The following is a 20,691-nucleotide window of genomic DNA, read 5'->3' on the forward strand; positions in this document are numbered from 1 at the left end:
AGAAAAGAGCAGCAGCCAGTCCCGGGGAAGGAAGGGGTGGGAGCAGGGATAGAATACAGAGAAGGGGGCGATACATGCAGTGCTCTCCGGGTAAACAGAGTAGACTGGCCCAAATACTCCTACTGTGTCGCTAGCTAGGCAAACTCAAGTCCAATAGACTCCCCAAACCAAATCCTGCATACCCTCATTTAAGTTAAGGTAAACTTGACTAGACTACTTTAAAAAGGTTAGGAAATACTCAATTATTTGTCTAATTGTGAATTATCCCTTTAAGGTAGATCGAATGGTGAGAGGTAAGAAAATGCAGCACAGTGAGAACGAGATAAAAAGGACGAGAGACCAAAGCTCCATTTTGGATTACACTTAACAGTTTTATTTGGAATATTAAGACAATGAAGCATAAGCCAAGCACCAAGTGACAGCTACAAGTGTCGCATCATATGGTTCTTTAAAAATGAACAGGTTATACTGGAAAGAAACAACTGTCTGAATGGTGAAGCAGATACACAGAACAACAAAGACTGAAACGTGAACATGACTACGTAATTTACACTCTCCAAATCCTTCCTGACAGCAGTAAAAAAAAAAAAAAAAAAAAGAGAAAAAAAAAAAGAGAAAATGGAACAGCGATATTCGTCTGACTCAAGTTTGGTAAGCCTGTGGTGGTGGCCCCAGATTTCAGAGGACTCTTGTGATTGGTCAGAATGAATAAGGCAGTCTGAGAACACAATGGTGCTTTAGAATGACAACCATTAGTCACCATCGCCATGGCACCCACATCCACACAGCAACCAATGTGCACATACAGCATTAAAGTGACAGAGGATTGCAACCATTGTTACAGTACACTCCATTGCATATTAGGGAGAAGAATGAAAAATAATAAACTTTAATCATTCATCATTCTTTTTTTTTACCATTTGCATATAGCATTTTTACCCAGCTTTCCTAAAAAATAGGGGATAAGATGAGAATAAAACAGTATTTTTCCTCTAAGAGCTGAAAGGATGAGCCGTACCAGGGACATCCAGTACTAGATCCAAGCCAGGGGTCATGATGTGGTCAAACAGGGACAGCTGGTGATATGACCTGCCTGTCTCAGATTTATAACAAGACCCAGTGGTTTCTTTCCACAAACATTTTATAGTGCAGCTAATAGTGTCTTTCTACCACTGATATAGTTTTTCAAAATAGTAAATTCACGGCATCTTTTTTTAATTATATATATATATATATATATATTTTTTTTTACATACAGAATATACATGTAAACACCTTTCTTTGTTTTCCCATTTCTGGGGCCACAGACAGAGGTGGTGCTGGCAAAATGTGGTCCTTTAGACATCCCTGGTATTAGGCAAGTGTGTATTTCAATGTGGGTTTGTTTGTGTGTGTGTGTGTGTGTGTGTGTGTGTGTGTGTGTGTGTGTGTGTGTGTGTGTGTGTGAAAATTAGTGCACGTGTTCCAGACATTTTATGCACCACAGGTTAAAAAAAATTATCTTCAATTTATTCTTAATTATCCAAGGGTGTTTCTTCTACAGGCCATATGGCAAACGTGCTAGTAGTGTAACGGTCACAGATATTTCCCATGGGGAAAACGGGGGTGGAGAATAGATCCTGGAACTAGCCTGACAGCGGGCCTGCCTGAGAATAGGGGGGGAAAGAACCATTGTTCATGGGGGTTCACCCCTCCCAGCAGACTCCACGTCCTCTCCACCGGACCCCTCTATGTGGCTCTGTCCACACACACACACACACACACACACACACACACACACACACACACACACACACACACACACACACACACACACACACACACACACACACACACACACACACACACACACACACACACACACACACACCTGTGAGTCTGCAGGTCAACAGAACAGAAATCTGCATGTCCTCCAACATTGCTTATAATGTATGAACACAAATGAAATACTCCAGGTCCACCATCTTCTCCTGGCACACCCACATTCACACATCCTCATCACGAACAAATAAACACAAAACGCACACACAATTAAAGTGCCATTACTTCAACAAATCCGTAACCCCCCCCCCCCCCCCCCCATTAGCACAGCAGGAAACTGGGCATTCAATGGTAGGTTGTGTGACTGGGGCGCTACTCTTTTAATGCCAACTTTAGCCTGGCTCCCAAACAGGGCTGGGGGCTGCAGTAGCATGTGAAAGGGAAGCAGACTGCAACAGGCCCCAAGTCCCCTCCACATTATCCCAGCAGCATTAGCAGGGTGATGTTGAGGATGTGGTCTGAGAAAGAGAGGCAGGAGGAGAAAACTGTCTCCCTGACGAAGAGTCAAACAGCACCCATTAGGAAACAATGGCCCTTTTAGCACCCGGTACATTTAAATCCCGGCGAGATAAATTTAGCCAGTGATTAGCGCCCACGGGTGCCAGTAGGCCGTAGCATGATAGACAGGTGGTAAAGAGTAGGTGTGTGCGAGCGTACGTGGGCAGGAGAGTGAGTTAACAGATAGCCCATACAATATGTCAGGGTGATCGAGAGACGATGTGTACATAGAACATAAAAGTGCACATGCAAGTGACTTATATGCCAACGTATTTCTTTCAAACAGTCCCCCACAGCCCTTAAGTAATGGTCACTGATCTAACAAATGGGCCATTTTAACATGCAATCTTCAAGCTTTCTGAAAAAGTGCGGGGGGAAATGTTGCTGACTCACTGTAGTAAGTTGTCAGATTTTGTTTTAGGAGACCAGGTTTAGGAGACGAGAGCAGGTGGGGATATATATATATATTTTTTTAAACATTTAGTTTATTTGATCATTATACTCATCGACCTTTAACAATTAAACACTTTCCTACCCTTCTGCCTCCAAACCGTTACACATACCCACACAACACATGACCTTTCATTAGTACACTGTTATTATAGAACAATGAGTTAGTCATTAAAAGCAGTTCCAAGACTGAGGTGTGAGGCGTTGGGGGCTCGTCTCTGTTTCTACCTGGTAACAGCGCATGTCCTGTAGACTTCAGCCAATCAGGCATTATTGGGATATGGGCAATTCTCCACGGTAACTGAATTATGCCGAGACACACTTTAAAATGTATGCCGAACAAAAAACGTTGATTTAACAAACCATACAACTCTATGCACAATGACTACTTTGAAGAATTTACACAGTAAAAAAAAACAACGATGTATTTCCTGGAAAAACTGTGCAGATGAAGAAAGGTAACATAATTACGGTATTATCTCCCTCAGTTAAATTCTTTTACCAAACTTTGCATCTGCACAGTTCTTCCTACAAAACATTTTCTGTGGAAATTGTTAAAAGTAGTCCTTGTGCAGATGCAAAGTTTGGTAACAGAATTTAACTGAGGGAGAGAGAGTTATATGGTTTGCTAAATTTTGAAATCAAAGTTTTTGTTCCGTATAGATTTTAATAGTGAAAAAAGTCTCATCTTAATTCGGTTACCATGGAATTGCTGTATCCATCCCAAGCTTTGATTGGCTGCCATTGAAATGTTTGTTAAGTTTTGAAATAAAATTGTGTATTGTCATTTTAAAAAGAGCCCTAGACAACAATACAGGTTGTGTGCAACACCGTTGAATAACAGCGCTTTGGTCACAGACACAGATGCACATGAATAAGATAATCCTACGCATTCATTCCACATTTTATCATTCACGGTCCCTCGTCTCTGATAACCCTCCACACACACCTGATTTGTGTCAGGTAGTTAAAACAAACATCTTCCCTGCAAATCAGAGAGAAGGGATTTGAGAGTTGCCTTTCTAACCCGGATAAAAAGAACCACTGATATCTCAGCGATAATTCGTTTAGAGCTATATTAGTATACATTGTCAGATAATATCTTCATATACATGTTAGCTGTAGGCTTCCTAATTTTTCAAAGGGTTACATAGGTTTTATAGACCCTGTGGCTATGCGCGTCTCTATAGGTGTACAGTTCTAAAGCATGTCCAGTGTCGAAGTCCTCCAGGACCTGATGCTGCTATGCCCCACACATCTAGTCACACCTATTAAACCCAAAAAGTTTTATAAGTGAAGCCCACTAATTATTCTAACAGATTGGCAAAATGTTCTTGATTAAGTTCAATTGAAAAATATATATTTTTTTAATCAAAATGTGCACCAATGAACATTAGAGAGCAAGCTCGGAGCTCACTGTTCTTCATCATTCGTTTTCCTCCTCGCACTCATTTAAAGGACTACATGAATGAGAAGTGCTGCTGGAGTATTCCATGCGCCAGGCTCAAGAGTTCAAAGTAGATTTTTTTTTTAAAGACCTAGAAAGTATGGATTCAAACAGGAGGCTCTATGAAAGGCACATAGGTTATGCTTTGTTGTATTTCTCTTCCTGATGCCAGCTCTCACAATATGCTGGGTTATTATAGGACATGGCTAGCAGTGACAATGTGAAGCAGGCCCTTTCCTGGCCATTATGCCGCCCTAGATGAGACCAATAAAAATGTCCGCCCTCCCTTACAATGTTGGCCCGCAATGGAATTTTATGAATGCCCATCCATGTGGTTGGCCTACCGTTTGTAAAACAGGCAGTTGCATTGGCATTATTAGTCCTGATTCCTGTGACTAATTATTTGGGCTATTTAAGCTCTGAATAAGCTACCCCAACTTCATCAGGAGTTATCCTCAGCCTATTTACAAGGAGAATCCGTGTGTTCACACAGCGGGAAATGCAGAAGTCTTTCTTGTTTCGCTATGATGCAGCTCATCCAAAAAAATGGAAGAATACAAACGTGAAAATCGCTGATTATCATGTCAATTTAGCCTAAGGGGTGACATAAGGGGCGGACATTAGCTGTGAGTAGCTTGATTTTCCTTTCCAGATATTGTCCATTTGACTTTGACTCGTCCCGTTTTTGGAAATGTTGTTTGTTAACATGTCATACGTCGACGAGCGTTTTTTCATGTGATTGTGTGCCATTTAGGTTAGGCTATTTGATCGGAGAAACCTGCATAGAGTAAAGGGTCCGTCTCATGACATTGACATACGTTTGATCTCCAGCATGTAAGCTACAGAAAACGCCACTTTCTACGATTGGCTACACGATTTATGTTGGATACTTTTTTGACTGAACATTGGTGGAGTGCTGCACCGGTGAAGCGCGCTGGGCATGGACAATATTCTGCGCCCCCTGCCTTTGATAAACTGGGTAGGCCTACTGCTAATCACTGGGTGGCATCAGCGCATACCTAAATAGCCCATACGCCACTGGGTGAAAAATTGTCAATGTTTTTGGGTAGAATTATGTAAGAGATATACATGTTGTTTGAGTAACGTCTTGGTCAGTTTAGTTAGGTTAAGCTGGGTGTACACTACACGATTTGGCCACAATTTAGCTGTCCCAGACAGGTTTTTGAGACTGAAGACAAAATCCCCATGCCGTTGCCTACTTGGGCCGCACGGCTGTCACCGACATGTAGTAACCTAACCTAAATACAGTTAATATTTGCGATTCTTCAAAGTAGCCACCCTTTGCCTTGATAACATATTTACACACTCTTGGCATTCGCTCTACCATTGGGCTCAATTGTTGACCTAACAATGGGCCTGAATTATAACAACTTAACCCTGAGGATGGCACAGTGTGACACCATGAAGGCAGAACACAGTACCAGAAACAAACCAGACCAAGTTAAAGTGCCTGCTCTGATGCCAGTTTGAGCCACTGACAGACGTGAGAAAAGAACTAGAACAAATATTGTTAGTATTGTTCCATTATAAGAAACGCACTTCTGTGGCAACACAGTAGTGGTGGGAGCCGATGATTCATGCTTAGAGAAATCACAGTGAGGATATCAAAAAGCCCAGGAGTCGCTGTAACCACACCCACTCCTGAGTATGCCCTGCTCCCTATAGGTGTACGGAAGCAGGATGTAGTAGCAGCACCCTTGAACGTGGCCACGTTCCGCGTTGCCCTTGGGGTGAAGACCTACAGGACAGAACCTCTAAACAGCACCTTTAAAAAATAATTTTTTTAGACATAGGCCTGCTCAATGATGCATGATGTCGGGGTGCGTGTCTGTAGGACAAAACGGGCCCTAACTTACTCGCAGCAGGAGTTGTAGTTGCAGCAACCCCCCCCCCCCAGGAGAGCGATGATTAACATTACACCTGAGGCCTAACGATGCCCGCCAGGCAGTATAGTCGCTTGATCAAGAAAATGGAAAAGGAAGGACAGAAAGCACGAGTGAACTGTACAACATAGCTAGCTAACCATGTGGGCCTAGACAGAGACTGGGGGGGATGAGGGGGCATGCAAGCAGCTCATGCTGTGGGATCAGGCAGACACTTGACAGAATGAAAGAGGCGAGAGGGACACAAAGCATGAAGGCTTGTGCGCTCCCTTTCAGAACCTGTTCAACATTAAAAACATGTGTGCTTGCCAGACAGCATTATACTGAATATAATGATACAAATGTATCCCAAGTGATGTAAATGATAACTAAAACAATAACGAGATTAGAGTGAATCTTGGATCGCTCACTTCACCTAACTCCTTGTTTCTCCAGTTACCCCTCCTTGCCTGACTGAGTAGTGCTATGTTCATTCAGTATGGCCTCTCCTGATTGGCAGGCATTTTTCTGTTTCAACTCCGTCCGCGGCGCACAGGTCGCCAGATACCGCCCTCTATTTGACCTTGAGTGGCGGCTCCCTCTCCAGCCAGCGCACGCGCACTTTCTGTTTGTAGTGATACTCCTTGAGGAAGTCCTGCAGGGCCGGGGGCAGCGGCAGGGCGCCGATGCCGTCGTACGTGGTCCGGCGGCAGATGGCAGCGCGGGCTAGGTGCTGCAAGCCGAAGGGGAAGGTCCGGTGGAGAGCCGCCGTGAGCAGCGGCTCAAAGAACATGCAGGCACTGGGGTCCTTGTAGTGCTCCAGTAGGCCCGTGACGGTGGACGAGTGGAACACGCAGGGGTCGTGGGCGTCGAAGCTGAAGTTGTGGTTCCACTGCTCGATGCGGGCGTGCAGCGATCGGTTGTAGCGACGGAAGCTGACCGAGAACAGGTAGTCCTCCTGGGCCGAGTCGCGCAACAGGAAGGTGCCCTCTGGCCGGCCATCCAGCAGAGCCTCTGCCTCGTAGCGGTCCATCACGCCCCAGTAGCAGGGCAGCGCAGTGATCTGAAGCAGGTCCGGTACCAGGCAGTGGATGTAGTCGATCTGGGTGTGCACCTTCCAGGGCCCAGACTGGTTGCGGCTCAGATGACCATCCCCGGACGTGTGGCGTTGCTTAGGCCTCCGGGCCTGCAGGCAAAGGGTGGTGGAGTCCTCCTCCGAGTCGCAGTCAGCCAGCTGGGCTGTAGCCCCTCCGAGCACCTGCACCGACGAGCACGACGACCCAGCCGCCCCTCCTGAGCAGCTGGCCGTCGTGCCCTCCGCAGAGGCCTCTGCAATGCCGGGGGCCATCTTTGGTCCCAGTTTGTACAGAGAGGAGCACTGCGCCAAGGCCTCCAGGGTGTGGATCTGGGCGTTGGGTGGGGGGTCCACTCCCTCCTCAATGCTGAGCCTGCGGCGTTCGCGCAGACGTTCCTCCTCGTCCTCAGGGGAGGGGTGGACCGGGTCAAAGGCGTCTAGCAGAGTAGTTGAGGAATGCGGGCTGACGGGCGCTGTGTGCTGCTTGATCAGGTGCCACTTGTTGGCCAGGTCCGAGCCCTGGGGGAAGGGACAGGTCTCCAGCATCAGTTCTGTCAGGTGGATCTTGCGCTTGGAGATGGTGGGGGTTTGGAAGGAGGAGAGTGAGCGGCGGCGGGGGGGAAGGGGGAGACACAGGCCCACTGTGTCGCTAAGCCGCTTGCGCAGGGAGCGGGTGCTCAGACTACGCCCCCCGTCTCCAGAGTCATCCATCTCCTGGATGGAGTTGACCCCGTAGCGACGCTCCTTTCGCCCAGCGGCACCGCGCGTGTGCCCCGACCGCCTGTCTGTATCCATGGAGCTCTGGGTCTTAGTGGAACATGAGTGTTTTTTCTTGCCCCCCCAAGGTGCATGGCGCGAGTACGAGTCTCTCCGGCCTATAGGGACTCCCCCAGCAACCCCCCTCGCTTCCTCATTGTCCTTTCTGTCTGTGGTTCTCTCTACCATCTGGGGGATGTCTGACACACAGTTGTGACGTCGCCCTCCAGTAACCCCGGGAAGCGGCAAGAGGCTTCGGGAATGGCTGGAGGCCCGAGATGCCTGGGCGTCGCCTGAAGTGCATCCCCGTCCCAGGTCCGCCACACAGTTCATACTGTCCTCTTCCAACACGCTGTTCTCTGTACTGGGTCCCGCACTGTCGCTGTGGAAGAGGGTCTGGCATCGGCTCCTCAGGTTGCTCCACATCTTGCCCACTTTTTCCATGGATAGTGACCAAGCCCTGCCAGACATGAACACATATCAGATTAGACCAATCGTAGGGTACAGGAATCTCACAATACATGACCTACATTACTAAACAATAAATGACCTACATTACTAAACAATACATGACCTACATTAACAATTGCAGATTGAAACCCCTTAACATTTTGTTAGGCCTAGACAATGTAGCAATTCTGCAAATTCAAAATGGTAGTGATCCTATTGATCATTGCGCGTACCCCTGCAATGCCGTCTGGGGTACGCCAAATATATATTTTTCCAAACAGTCCATTTATATTTTAAAAACAGGGGTATACATTTGGGCGAGTTTTTTTGTTGTTGCTTGAGTAGCCTCGTTTCACTGCCAAAAATAAAATGAAACCATCTAGTGTTCAGCGAAATAACAACACAATGTCAAATACAGGTAGCCTAGTAAAATAACTAACATCTATTCAAATTAACCGTTACTCTCTCGGGGGAATTCCACTAATGGTCCGTATGTAGCCAAACGTAGCTGCTGCTCATGTTGGCATCTGTACTGATGGCGCAAAAGCCATGACAGGGAGACATAGTGGAGTGGTAACGCGTGCAAGCAGTTGCTCCCGACACCACTTGGGTACACTGCAGCATCCACCGAGAGGCTCTTGCTGCCGAGGGAATGCCTGACAGCTTGAAAGACGTTTTGGACACTAAAGTGAAAATGGTTAACTTTGTTAAAGCAAAGCCCCTGAACTCGTGTATTTTCTGGACTATGCAATGATATGTAACGCTTTTATAACATACAGAAGTGGGCTGGTTATCAAGGGGCAAAGTATTGACACGTTGTATTAAAATTGAGAGCTTAAAGTTTTCTTTACTAACCATACATTTCCCTTGTCTGACAGCTTGCATGATGAGTTTCTCACACGACTGGCCTATCTGGGTGATGTTCTTTCTCTCCTGAATGATCTGAATCTAGGATTACAGGGACTCTCCTCAACTACACCGCTCAAAAAAATAAAGGGAACACTTAAACAACACAATGTAACTCCTTGTCAATCACACTTCTGTGAAATCAAACTGTCCACTTAGGAAGCAACACTGATTGACAATAAATTTCACATGCTGTTGTGCAAATGGAATAGAAAAAAAGGTGGAAATTATAGGCAATTAGCAAGACACCCCCAAAAAAGGAGTGATTCGGCAGGTGGTGATCACAGACCAATTCTCAGTTCCTTTGCTTCCTGACTGATATTTTGGTCACTTTTGAATGCTGGCGGTGCTCTCACTCTAGTGGTAGCATGAGACGGAGTCTACAACCCACACAAGTGGCTCAGGTAGTGCAGTTCATCCAGGATGGCACATCAATGCGAGCTGTGGCAAAAAGGTTTGCTGTGTCTGTCAGCATAGTGTCCAGAGCATGGAGGCGCTACCAGGAGACAGGCCAGTACATCAGGAGACGTGGAGGAGGCCGTAGGAGGGCAACAACCCAGCAGCAGGACTGCTACCTCCGCCTTTGTGCGAGGAGGTGCACTGCCAGAGCCCTGCAAAATGACCTCCAGCAGGCCCCACAAAGAAATGCCACCCCATACCATGACTGACCCATCTCCAAACCGGTCATGCTGGAGGATGTTGCAGGCAGCAGAACGTTCTCCACGGCGTCTCCAGACTCTGTCACGTCTGTCACATGTGCTCATGTGCTCAGTGTGAACCTGCTTTCATCTGTGAAGAGCACAGGGCGCAAGTGGCGAATTTGCCAATCTTGGTATTCTCTGGTAAATGCCAAACGTCCTGCACGGTGTTGGGCTGTAAGCACAACCCCCACCTGTGGACATCGGGCCCTCATACCACCCTCATGGAATCTGTTTCTGACCGTTTGAGCAGACACATGCACATTTGTGGCCTGCTGGAGGTCATTTTGCAGGGCTCTGGCAGTGCACCTCCTCGCACAAAGGCGGAGGTAGCAGTCCTGCTGCTGGGTTGTTGCCCTCCTACGGCCTCCTCCACGTCTCCTGATGTACTGGCCTGTCTCCTGGTAGCGCCTCCATGCTCTGGACACTATGCTGACAGACACAGCAATCCTTTTTGCCACAGCTCGCATTGATGTGCCATCCTGGATGAACTGCACTACCTGAGCCACTTGTGTGGGTTGTAGACTCCGTCTCATGCTACCACTAGAGTGAGAGCACCGCCAGCATTCAAAAGTGACCAAAACATCAGCCAGGAAGCATAGGAACTGAGAAGTGGGCTGTGGTCACCTGCAGAATCACTCCTTTTTTGGGGGTGCCTTGCTAATTGCCTATCTTTTCCACCTTTTGTCTATTCCATTTGCACAACAGCATGTGAAATTTATTGTCAATCAGTGTTGCTTCCTAAGTGGAGAGTTTGATTTCACAGAAGTGTGATTGACTTGGAGTTACATTGTGTTGTTTAAGTGTTCCCTTTATTTTTTTGAGCAGTGTATATTCAATGTGCGGGACAAAATTGAGGATATGATTAAGAAGTTGGATCTCTTCTCTGTCTGCATTAACAAGGACAACACAGGTCTTTCCATCATTGTATGATATTGTGTGTGCAAATGAACTCAAACTTACAGACCATGTCAAATGTGATATAGCGAAACACCCGTGTGAGTTGGGTGTGCAATTACGCAGGTACTTTCCCGAACCGGATGACACAAACAACTGGATTCATTATCCCTTCAATGCCTTGCCTCCAGTCCACTAACCGATATCTGAACAAGAGAGCTTCATCGAAATTGCAACAAGCGGTTCTGTGAAAATTTAATTTAATCAGAAGCCACTGCCAGATTTCTGGATTGGGCTGCACTCAGAGAATCCTGCCTTGGCAAATCACACTGTGAAGACACTGATGCCCTTTGCAACCATGTACCTATGTGAGAATGGATTCTCAGCCCTCACTTGCATGAAAACTAAATACAGGCACACACTGTGTGTGGAAAACGATTTAAGACTCTCTCCAATACAACCCAACATTGCAGAGTTGTGTGCATCCTTTCAAGCACACCCTTCTCGTTTACCTGTGATGAGTTATTCACAATTTTCAATGAACAAATAAGGTTTTATATATAAGATGGTTAAATAATGAGCAAAATTATTGATTATTATATTATTATTTGTGCCCTGGTCCTATAAGAGCTCTGTCACTTCCCAGGAGCCAGGTTGTGACAAAAACTCGTACTCATTCTTATGTTTAATAAATGTATTGTATCGTGTGTGTGGCAGGCTTACAATGATGGTAAAAAACAACATTTGAGAGTGCGCTGACCCTGATGCTAGACAGGGTACACAGCTGGAGGTTGAATGTTTGAAGGGGTACGGGAATATAAAAAGTTTGGGAACCACTGCTCTAGACAAAAGCCGGGCGTGGGGGGGAAATGGGGTGATTCTTGTGTGAGTGAGAGCGAGTGATTGGGGGGGGTAGTTGGAGTGTTACGGTGAGTGAGGAGTTGCCAGGCAGACATACAGAGACAAGGCCATGGCTATAAATGAACCCAGGGATCTGCCTTCTCCAAGCTGATCTGCTGGTATGTACTGTATTACAGAGCCAGTCTGGACCTGACCAAGAACTTTCCCTGTCACAACAGTGTAGACAGCAGACAGAAAGCCAGCCCACATATGCACACTGATTAATTGGTTTGTGTGTGTGTGTGTGTTATACTAGGTTCTTGAGAGCAGTGACCCCAAACTGCCTTCAAAATAGCTTGCTTCTCCAAGATCGTGTTTAGGCTAATAGCCTCAACTTGTGGCAGGCAGCTCTCTCCCCTCCTTACCAAAGGTAATGGATCTGTTTAACACTGCATTTCCTTCCAACTGAACCCATTAATTGACTTCAAACCTCTAGTAGTGGGAGATCTCATTTGCTCTCCAAACTGCCATGTTGTACTCCCTGGCTCCCTCCCGCATTGGCAGAGATAACATAGTTGCCCCAGTTACATAACATAGTTGGCCCAGTTAGATGAGCCAAGCAGAGCAGGCTCTACAGTCTGTACTAGCATCAATAACTAGGCCTTGCTGGCTACAACAGTGAAATACACAGGCACAGTGGAACCTGTTTCAATAGACATACAGGGATTTTGCACGGTCAGCTGCAACTGAGTTAAAGGGCAACTATACCATTTTTCAACCTCGTTTTCATTTCATCTCCAGCGCAATGCCATTGTCTACATATGTGAAAACGGCGCATTCCTATAATTTGTAGAAAAAAGTAAAAAAAAACATAAATTGTTCTGTGCTCTGCATTCAACAAAACAAAAACATTCAACACACCCACATCCGAGTGGGGAGAGAGGTAACAGTGGACAGTGTGTAATGAGCATAGGCCTAATTCTGGATTTAGACGAGGGACGCAAACACCATCATACCAGCTGGCATAGCAGGCCAAGAAAGAAAGAAAGATGGCAACGGTAACTACAAAAGCACGACGGTAAGCGTTGCTATGGTGATTTCAGTAAACAAACAGTGCAAATCGAAACGCTGTTGAACTTCAAAGCTACGGCAGACTGCAAAGGTTGAAATATTTGAACTCTGGCGGCAAGTCCCGTCTACCGTGGCGGTTGACAGCATTCACCGCCAGCCTCAACAGCATTTACCGTCGTGTGCTCATTGTAAACAATGACATCCGGTTTGCTGTCTAACTCGTACCATCTAAGCCAGTGCTTCCCAAACTGTGGGTCGCGGGACGACATTGCCAAAAAACGTAAACAAACCAAATTGAATGCATGTAGAAAAGATAACAGACCTATACATTTTTCAATAATAGCCAATAATATTAAAGAATTTTAAATCAACAAAATAAAAGCTAGAAAATCAGGCCCCCATTGATTGTTATAAGAATTGAGCATAAGAACACGGCATTAGCCATATCAAAATGCGTAGAATTGCAGGAAATTGGTTTAAAAACGCCACAACTTTTTATTTCAGCTCCTTGGTAGGATGTGTGGAATTGCAGGAGATTAGCTTTGAAAATGAAAAGAATTTCTCTCCGCTGTCAAGATATTTTTTTCTTTGGTCTGTATGTTTTTTCACCGCTCAACCTTTATGCTGGTCACGACTCAAGACACCTCAACTGGTGGGTCACGAAGCGAAAAAGTTTGGGAACCCCTGATCTAAACTTCATAAACTCATAAGGTTGCTCATGGTAGGCTAAAGTGCTTCAGTTCGGCTGTCGGCTAGCCTAACCGAACGAGTGTGCTCGCATGCGCCCTGCTTGTCGAACATCTCATTCCATAATCATGGGCATTAAAATGGAGTTGGTCTCCCCTTTACTGCTGTAACAGCCTTCACTCTTATGGGAAGGCTTTCCACTAGATGTTGGAACATTTATAATAATGTCTTCATTTCTCAATCTTTGTCATATGGTTAATCAAACTGCTATCCACATCTAAATGAAGATCATACAAACCCAATAAGTAACTTATATTGCCATTGCAACTATGTAAAAATACCCTACATAAAGCCTACAAATAAAAACATTGCAGCCTGTAGGTAGAACATATCCTGATAAAAATAAATATCCAATAAATCACTGACTACACATGGCATGTCTGCAACAAACTTGAAACATTGTATCAACTATTAACTTTGGTTCAGCCAGAAGCTTGAGCTAGCGAACTTGCAACACACAGGCTATTTGTGCAAGGGATAAGAAGCAGTGCTCGACTTGGGCAGGAGCTCACTGGACCTGAGTACCGACACCTCAAATTTTCTAGTGCTTGAGCTCCTGTTCCTATTATAGAATAGTAGCTCAAAAGCATTGTGGAGCTATTGCACCTAAATAAACAGTACCAGTACCTAAAATGAGCACCGAAACCTATTTCAATCCAAGTCAAGCACTGGTAAGAAGTAATCAGGTAGGCCTATTTTATGACGTTTCCACTGGATCCGAGCATTACATTTTTTCCTTTCACATTGAGTGGTTATCGAAAGGGAGAGAGCTGGAACGATTTTTTAAATACACTGAGGAACTATAGTCACTCAATTGATGTAAAAACAGACTTTGTTTGCTTACTGTTTGAGGTGAAGAAAACATTACTTTGAAAAGCTCCACAGCTCATTAGTGGTGTTGTGTTAAGCCAATCAGAAATACTATCAGATCCCCAAAGGGGCAAATTTATATGCCTTCATTTGCGCGCAGGCCAGGTAGCCTATAGACCTACTTCTAAGTGTAATCAGGTGCGCGACCTTACTCAACATTGACAGGAGCACTCCAAACAAAACACAATGACTAAATTGAATTGACAGAACTAAATAGAATGAAATGAACCAAAACTTGTTTCTCACAAGTGTTGCATAGGTTGTGTGCCATGCAAACAATGTGTCCAGTCCGACAATGAAAACAGTAAAAGAAAAAAAATAACATTGAATTCATTAACATAAATTACCGTAACGCAAAAAAACATAGATCAGAAATTAAAGGAATTAACAGTAAAATGTTCTACTGGTGATATAAACAGTGCCTTCGGAAAGTATTCAGACCCCTTGACCTTTTCCACGTTTTATTAGTCTTAATCTAAAACGGACTAAATAAAAACATTAACAGGCAATCTACACACAATACCCATAATGACAAAGTGAAAACCAAATTTCTTGAAATTTATTTAAAAAAAATTAAATACCTTAACTAAGTATTCAGACCCTTTGCTATGAGACTGGAAATGGAGTTCAGGTGCATTCTGTTTCCATTGATCATCTTTGAAAAGTTCCTACAACTTCAATGTAGTCCACCTGTGGTAAATTCAATTGATTGGACATGATTTGGAAAGGCACACACCTGTTTATATAAGGTTCTACAGTTGACAGTGCATGTCAGAGCAAAAACTAAGCCATGAGGTGGAAAGAATTGTGTCGAGGCACAGATCTGGGTAAGGGTACCAAAACATTTCTGCAGCATTAAAGGTCCCCAAGAACAAAGTTGCTTCCTTGCTTCAATCATTCTTAAATGGAATGGAACCACCAAGACCCTTCCTACAGCTTTCCGCCTGGCCAAACTGAGCAATCGAGGGAGAAAAGAACCCGATGGTCGCTCTGTCAGAGCTCTTCTGTGGAGATGGGATAACCTTCCAGAAGGACAACCATCTCTGCAGCACTCCACCAATCAGGCCTTTATGGTAGTGGCCAGACGGAAGCCACTCCTCAGTAAAATGCTCACGACAGCCAGCTTGGAGTTTACCAAAAGGTACATAAAAAGACTCCTCAGACATTGAGGAAACCAAGATTAAAACTCTTTGGCCTGAATGCCAAGCATCACGTCTGGAGGAAACCTGGCAACATCCATAGGGTGAAGCATGGTGGTGGCAGCATCATGCTGTGGGGATGTATTACAGCAGCAGGGACTGGGAGACTACTCAGGATCGAAGCAAAAATGAACGGAGCAAAGTACAGAGAGATCCTTAATGAAAAGTTGCTCCCGAGTGCTCAGGACCTCAGACTGGGTGAAGGTTCACCTACCAACAAGACAACAACCCTAAGCACACAGCCAAAACAACGCAGGAGTGACTTCGGGACAAGTCTCAATGTCCTTGAGTGGCCCAGCCAGAGCCCGAACTTGAACCCGATCAAACATCTCTGGAGAGACTTGAAAAGCCCTGTGCATCAACACTCCCCATCCAACCTGAGAGAGCTTGAGAGGATCTGCAGAGAAGAATGGGTGAATCTCCCAAAATACAGGTGTGCCAAGCTTGTAGCTTCATAACCAAGAAGACTCGAGGCTGTAATCACTGTCAAAGGTGTTTCAACAAAGTACTGAGTAAAAGGTCTTAACTTTTTTTTGGCAAACATTTTTAATACCTGTTTTTGCATTGTCATCATTGGATATTGTGTGTAGATCGATAAGATTGTTTATTTATATTTAAAAAAAATCTATTTCAGAATAAGGCTGTAACCTAACAAAATGCGGAAAAAGTCAAGGGGTCTAGATACTTTCCGAAGGCACTGTATGTAATGGGGAATTGATATACACTAACAATCAAACGCACACAATAAAGTTATGAAACAATGTGCACAAACTGGCGGGAGAGAGAACATTCTGGAGAAAGAAGTGCATTTTGCATCTGGGCACTGCACGGTCATTCCGACGTCTGCATTGGCCGTGCAGCATTTACGGAGATACGGCCTCTGCAGAAGTCAGGGCATTCATACTTCTTGCGCTTTGTGGAGCACAGTACAGAGCTGTTGTGAAGGAAGTTGTCAAGAAAGTGAGTTTGTGTTTATACAGGATGTACCATCCCGACGTGCCCTCACCAATCATGTTAATGCGGAGCTCTAGAGCCCTCCATATTGTTACATTTGGGAGGCGCATGGCGATGCGGTACAGAGCTCGATTTGGCTTTTAGTCTTTGCTTCTGCAATGGATTAGTTCACTTAGATGGGCGCAAATATATACAGTATATATTTATGCACTGCACAACTAAAAGAAATCTCATGCTGATGAGTATTTCTGTCTGTAATACAGCCCTTTTGTGGGGGAAAACTCATTCTGAATGGCTGGGCCTGGCTCCCCAGTGGGTGGGCCTATTCCATCCAAGGCCCACTCATAGAAGCACCCCTGCAGACATGTAATCCATAGATTTGGGCCTCGTGAATTGATTTCCATTGACTGATTTCCTTATACGAACTGTAACTCAGTAAAATCGTAGAAATTCTCACAAGTGGCGTTTATATTTTTGCACAGTATATATCTGACACCCGTTACCTCTCATTCACAGGTGTCCATCTCAATAAACCTGGGCGTACCTGGAACTAACACTACTCTCATTGTCCGAGAGTAAGAGTATGCATTCGGCTTCAAGGATAAGGATTCTAGGACACAAATAATCAGTTCTTTGTGTGCACTGTGAACCAGTAGTTTTAACCTTGATAAAAATTAAACCTAATTCTGGGACTTCTCAGCGTGCAGTAATTTAGATTAGATTGAACTACACCACAAGTAGAAGAAACTCTGTGGCACAGAGCTCTTCTGTAGTTTGTCAGCTTCAAATAGAATGCATTGAAACACCTTGAATTGAGAAGAAATGCCAACAGAGCTTTTTCAGCACACAGACAAACCTTTATTCTTGTGTCTGAAAGTAAAACGCAATACAAAATTGTTTGCTGAGTACAGACATGTAAACAAGTGTATGGAATAAAATATAAGTGTTACAAATATTTTTGACAAACAGTACAACAGTGTCTGAAGAAAAGGGTCAAATGTAAAGTGCCAAGAGTGTAGATACATATTTATAAGCGATGTAAATACACTACATGACCAAAAGCGTGTGGACACCTGCTCGTCGAAAATCAAATTCCAAAATCATGGGCATTAATATGGAGGTGGTCCCCCTTTGCTGCTATAACAGCCTCCACTCTTCTTGGAACGCTTTCCACTAGATGTTGGAACATTGCTGTGGGGACTTGCTTCCATTCAGCTATGAGCATTAGTGAGGTTGGGCGATTAGGCCTGGCTCGCAGTCGGCATTCCAATTCATCCCAAAGGTGTTCGATGGGGTTGAGGTCAGGGCTCTGTGCAGGCCAGTCAAGTTCTTCCACACCGATCTTGATAAAACATTTCTTTATGGACCTCGCTTTGTGCACGGGAGCATTGTCATGCTGAAACAGGAAAGGGCCTTCCCCAAACTGTTGCCACAAAGTTGGAAGCACAGAATCGTCTAGAATGTCATTGTGTGCTGTAGTGTTAAGATTTCCCTTCACTGGTACTAAGGGGCCTAGTCGGAACCATGAAAAACAACCCCAGACCATTATTCCTCCTCCACCAAACTTTATAGTTGGCACTACGCATTGGGGCAGGTAGCATTCTCCTGGCATTCGCCAAACCCAGATTTGTCTGTAGGACTGCCAGTTGGTGAAGCGTGATTTATCACTCCAGACAACGCGTTTCAAGTGCTCCAGAGTTCAATGGCGGCAAGCTTTACACCACTCCAGCCAATGTGCATGGTGATCTTACTCTTGTGTGCGTGCGGGGGCTCAGCCATGGAAACTCATTTAATGAAGTTCCCGATGAACAGTTCTTGTGCCGACTGCTTCCAGAGGCAGTTTGGAACATGGTGGTGAGTGTTGCAACCGAGGACAGACAATTTTTACGCGCTATGCGCTTCAGCGGTGCCGTTCTATGAGCTTGTGTGGCCTACCACTTTGCGGCTGAGCCGTTGCTGCTCCTAGACGTTTCCACTTCACAATAACAGCACATTGTTTATTTATTTAACTAGGCAAGAACAAATTCTTATTCACAATGACGGCCTACCCCAGCCAAACTAACGACGCTGGGCCAATTGTGTGCCGCTCTATGTGACTCCCAATCACGGCCGGTTGTGATACAGCCTGGAATCGAACCAAGTTCTGTAGTGACGCCTCTAGCACTGAGATGCAGTGCCTTAGACCGCTGCAAAACTTGGGAGCCCAGTTGACCGGTACAACTCTAGTAGAGTAGAAATTTGATGAACTGACTTGTTGGAAAGGTGACATCCTAGGACAGTGCCAAATTGAATGTAGCTGAACTCTTCATTAAGGCCATTCTACTGCCAATGTTTGTCTACGGAGGCTGTGTGCCTGATTTTATACAACTGTCAGCAATGGGTGTGACAAATAGCTGAATCTACTAATTTGCAGGGGTGTTCACATACATACAAAAGTATGTATGTATGTATGTATATATTGGAACAATAGTAAAAAAATAATAAAAAGTGTCTTATGAAGACATGTAAATAACAAAAGTGTCAATGGAATAAAATGAAACAGGGTCTAGTGTCTGACTCCGGAGGTGTCTGAACAATAGAACAGGTTGTTCATTTCACTGCGTTCCCAGTTGTTCGGTCAATCTCCTCTTCTTGAAGTCATGCACGAACTCATGCAGCTTGTGATCAAATTCGTCCCGGAGTTGACAGGAGTTCATCGATGAAATCGGCTATAGGTACCAGGACCCTGTGGAGAGGATGAGAAGAGAAATTAGGAGTGTCTGGAGAGTTGTGTGTGGTGCGGAGATGAGGAAAAAGAACAGAGCAGAGGAAAGGGGATCAGAGTAAAGTCTGAAATGATTTATTTACCTCTGAGGGAAGCTGGTGGCTCAGTGCATGATGTTTCAAGGACTGCAGCTCTTTTCTCCCTTCTCACACCCCTGCTGCTCTGTGGCATCAATGAGGAGCAAGCCAGTGGAGTAGGTCTTGGAGGTGGGCCAAGGACAGAGCTTTGCAGGTCCAGCATGGATATTGTTTCTAATTCTGCACTGCAACTCATTGCAGGAAATGGGTTAAGAGCCGATCACCAGTCAGTACTGGGGGCAGAGGTAGTGCTTGGGGCCGATGAACATGCCATGCTGGGGTGCAGAAAACAAAACCAGGTGCTGTTTTCATTCAATGGTGTTTGTGTCTTGAAAATAAAGTAGAGGGCTATTTAGTACACATATCCAAAACATTAATGAACATCAAATATCATTAACCGAGACTACAATAGACTATATAATGTTGCAAACATTTGAGTAGAGAAAGCCTGGCCTAGCTCCTCAACTAGCTGGACCTTGCTACCAAAGCTTATGAATTTCTTTCCATGACATAATTTTGTTTGCTCAAAAGTAGTAAAGATCTTAAGTTAGGTTGGTTGGCTTGCTTTCCCTGCACGAGTATGCTGCAAGTAGCCTAAGCTAGCTGGTTAGCTATTGTTAGCAAAACATGGCTGCTCTTTTCAATGGCTACAATAGAAAATACAACATGCCCCATCCTTTGGTGAAGATGCCATGCTGCTTTCAGTCTTCCCATGCCGAAAAAGAAAGCAGTAAAATTTCTAGAGTTTCCACCGACATTTCCACTGCGGTCCTTGTTTATTTTCTTTGCCTTGACGAACTTGTCCTGAACCCTAACACCCTTTATCGAACAAGGGTTCGGGTCGGACCCCAACGTCGCTGCAATCTCCCTCCATGAATTGGCATTTACATGCTGGTCTTTATATAATGTATGGCTAGAATTGTACTGGTGTAGGTACTTTTGTAGCTCCTCGGTCAATCGATGCTCAAAGTTGTCGTTCGCCATGTTGAATCCACACCGAGTTTCGGGTCGACAAGAAGCAGAAACTCACATCACTCCTACAGTTGACCAATCATCGACGAAGGGGCGTAGACTTCGGCTTCCAAACTTTGGCTAGAACTCTTAACAAAAAAAATAGAATAATTTAAGTGTACGCCCGAACCGCTGACAAAACCCTAAAGGATCTCCAAAACGTCACAAAATGTTTCGGTTGAGAAGCATGCGGCCGATGTAAATAGTGAGCAAATTTATTACAAATAAAAAACAGAAATATCTTATTAACATAAGTATTTCCCAATGCACTGTATGG

General features: G+C 44.8%; 1 protein-coding gene across 1 annotated transcript in view; it reads right to left on the reverse strand.

Annotated features, from left to right (window-relative positions):
* Window positions 1-346: 346 nt before the first annotated feature.
* The window catches only part of LOC129852955 (suppressor of cytokine signaling 5-like), a 32,237-nt gene continuing 11,892 nt past the window's right edge, over window positions 347-20,691 (reverse strand). The window contains exon 2 of the mRNA XM_055918561.1: window positions 347-8,390. Within this exon, the coding sequence (XP_055774536.1) occupies window positions 6,674-8,374 (1,701 nt within the window). The 5' untranslated portion in view covers window positions 8,375-8,390 and the 3' untranslated portion in view covers window positions 347-6,673. The remainder of the gene's footprint in view (window positions 8,391-20,691) is intronic.

This window comes from Salvelinus fontinalis, chromosome 1, assembly GCF_029448725.1.
Source record: "Salvelinus fontinalis isolate EN_2023a chromosome 1, ASM2944872v1, whole genome shotgun sequence".
In the NCBI taxonomy this organism is placed as follows: domain Eukaryota; kingdom Metazoa; phylum Chordata; class Actinopteri; order Salmoniformes; family Salmonidae; genus Salvelinus; species Salvelinus fontinalis.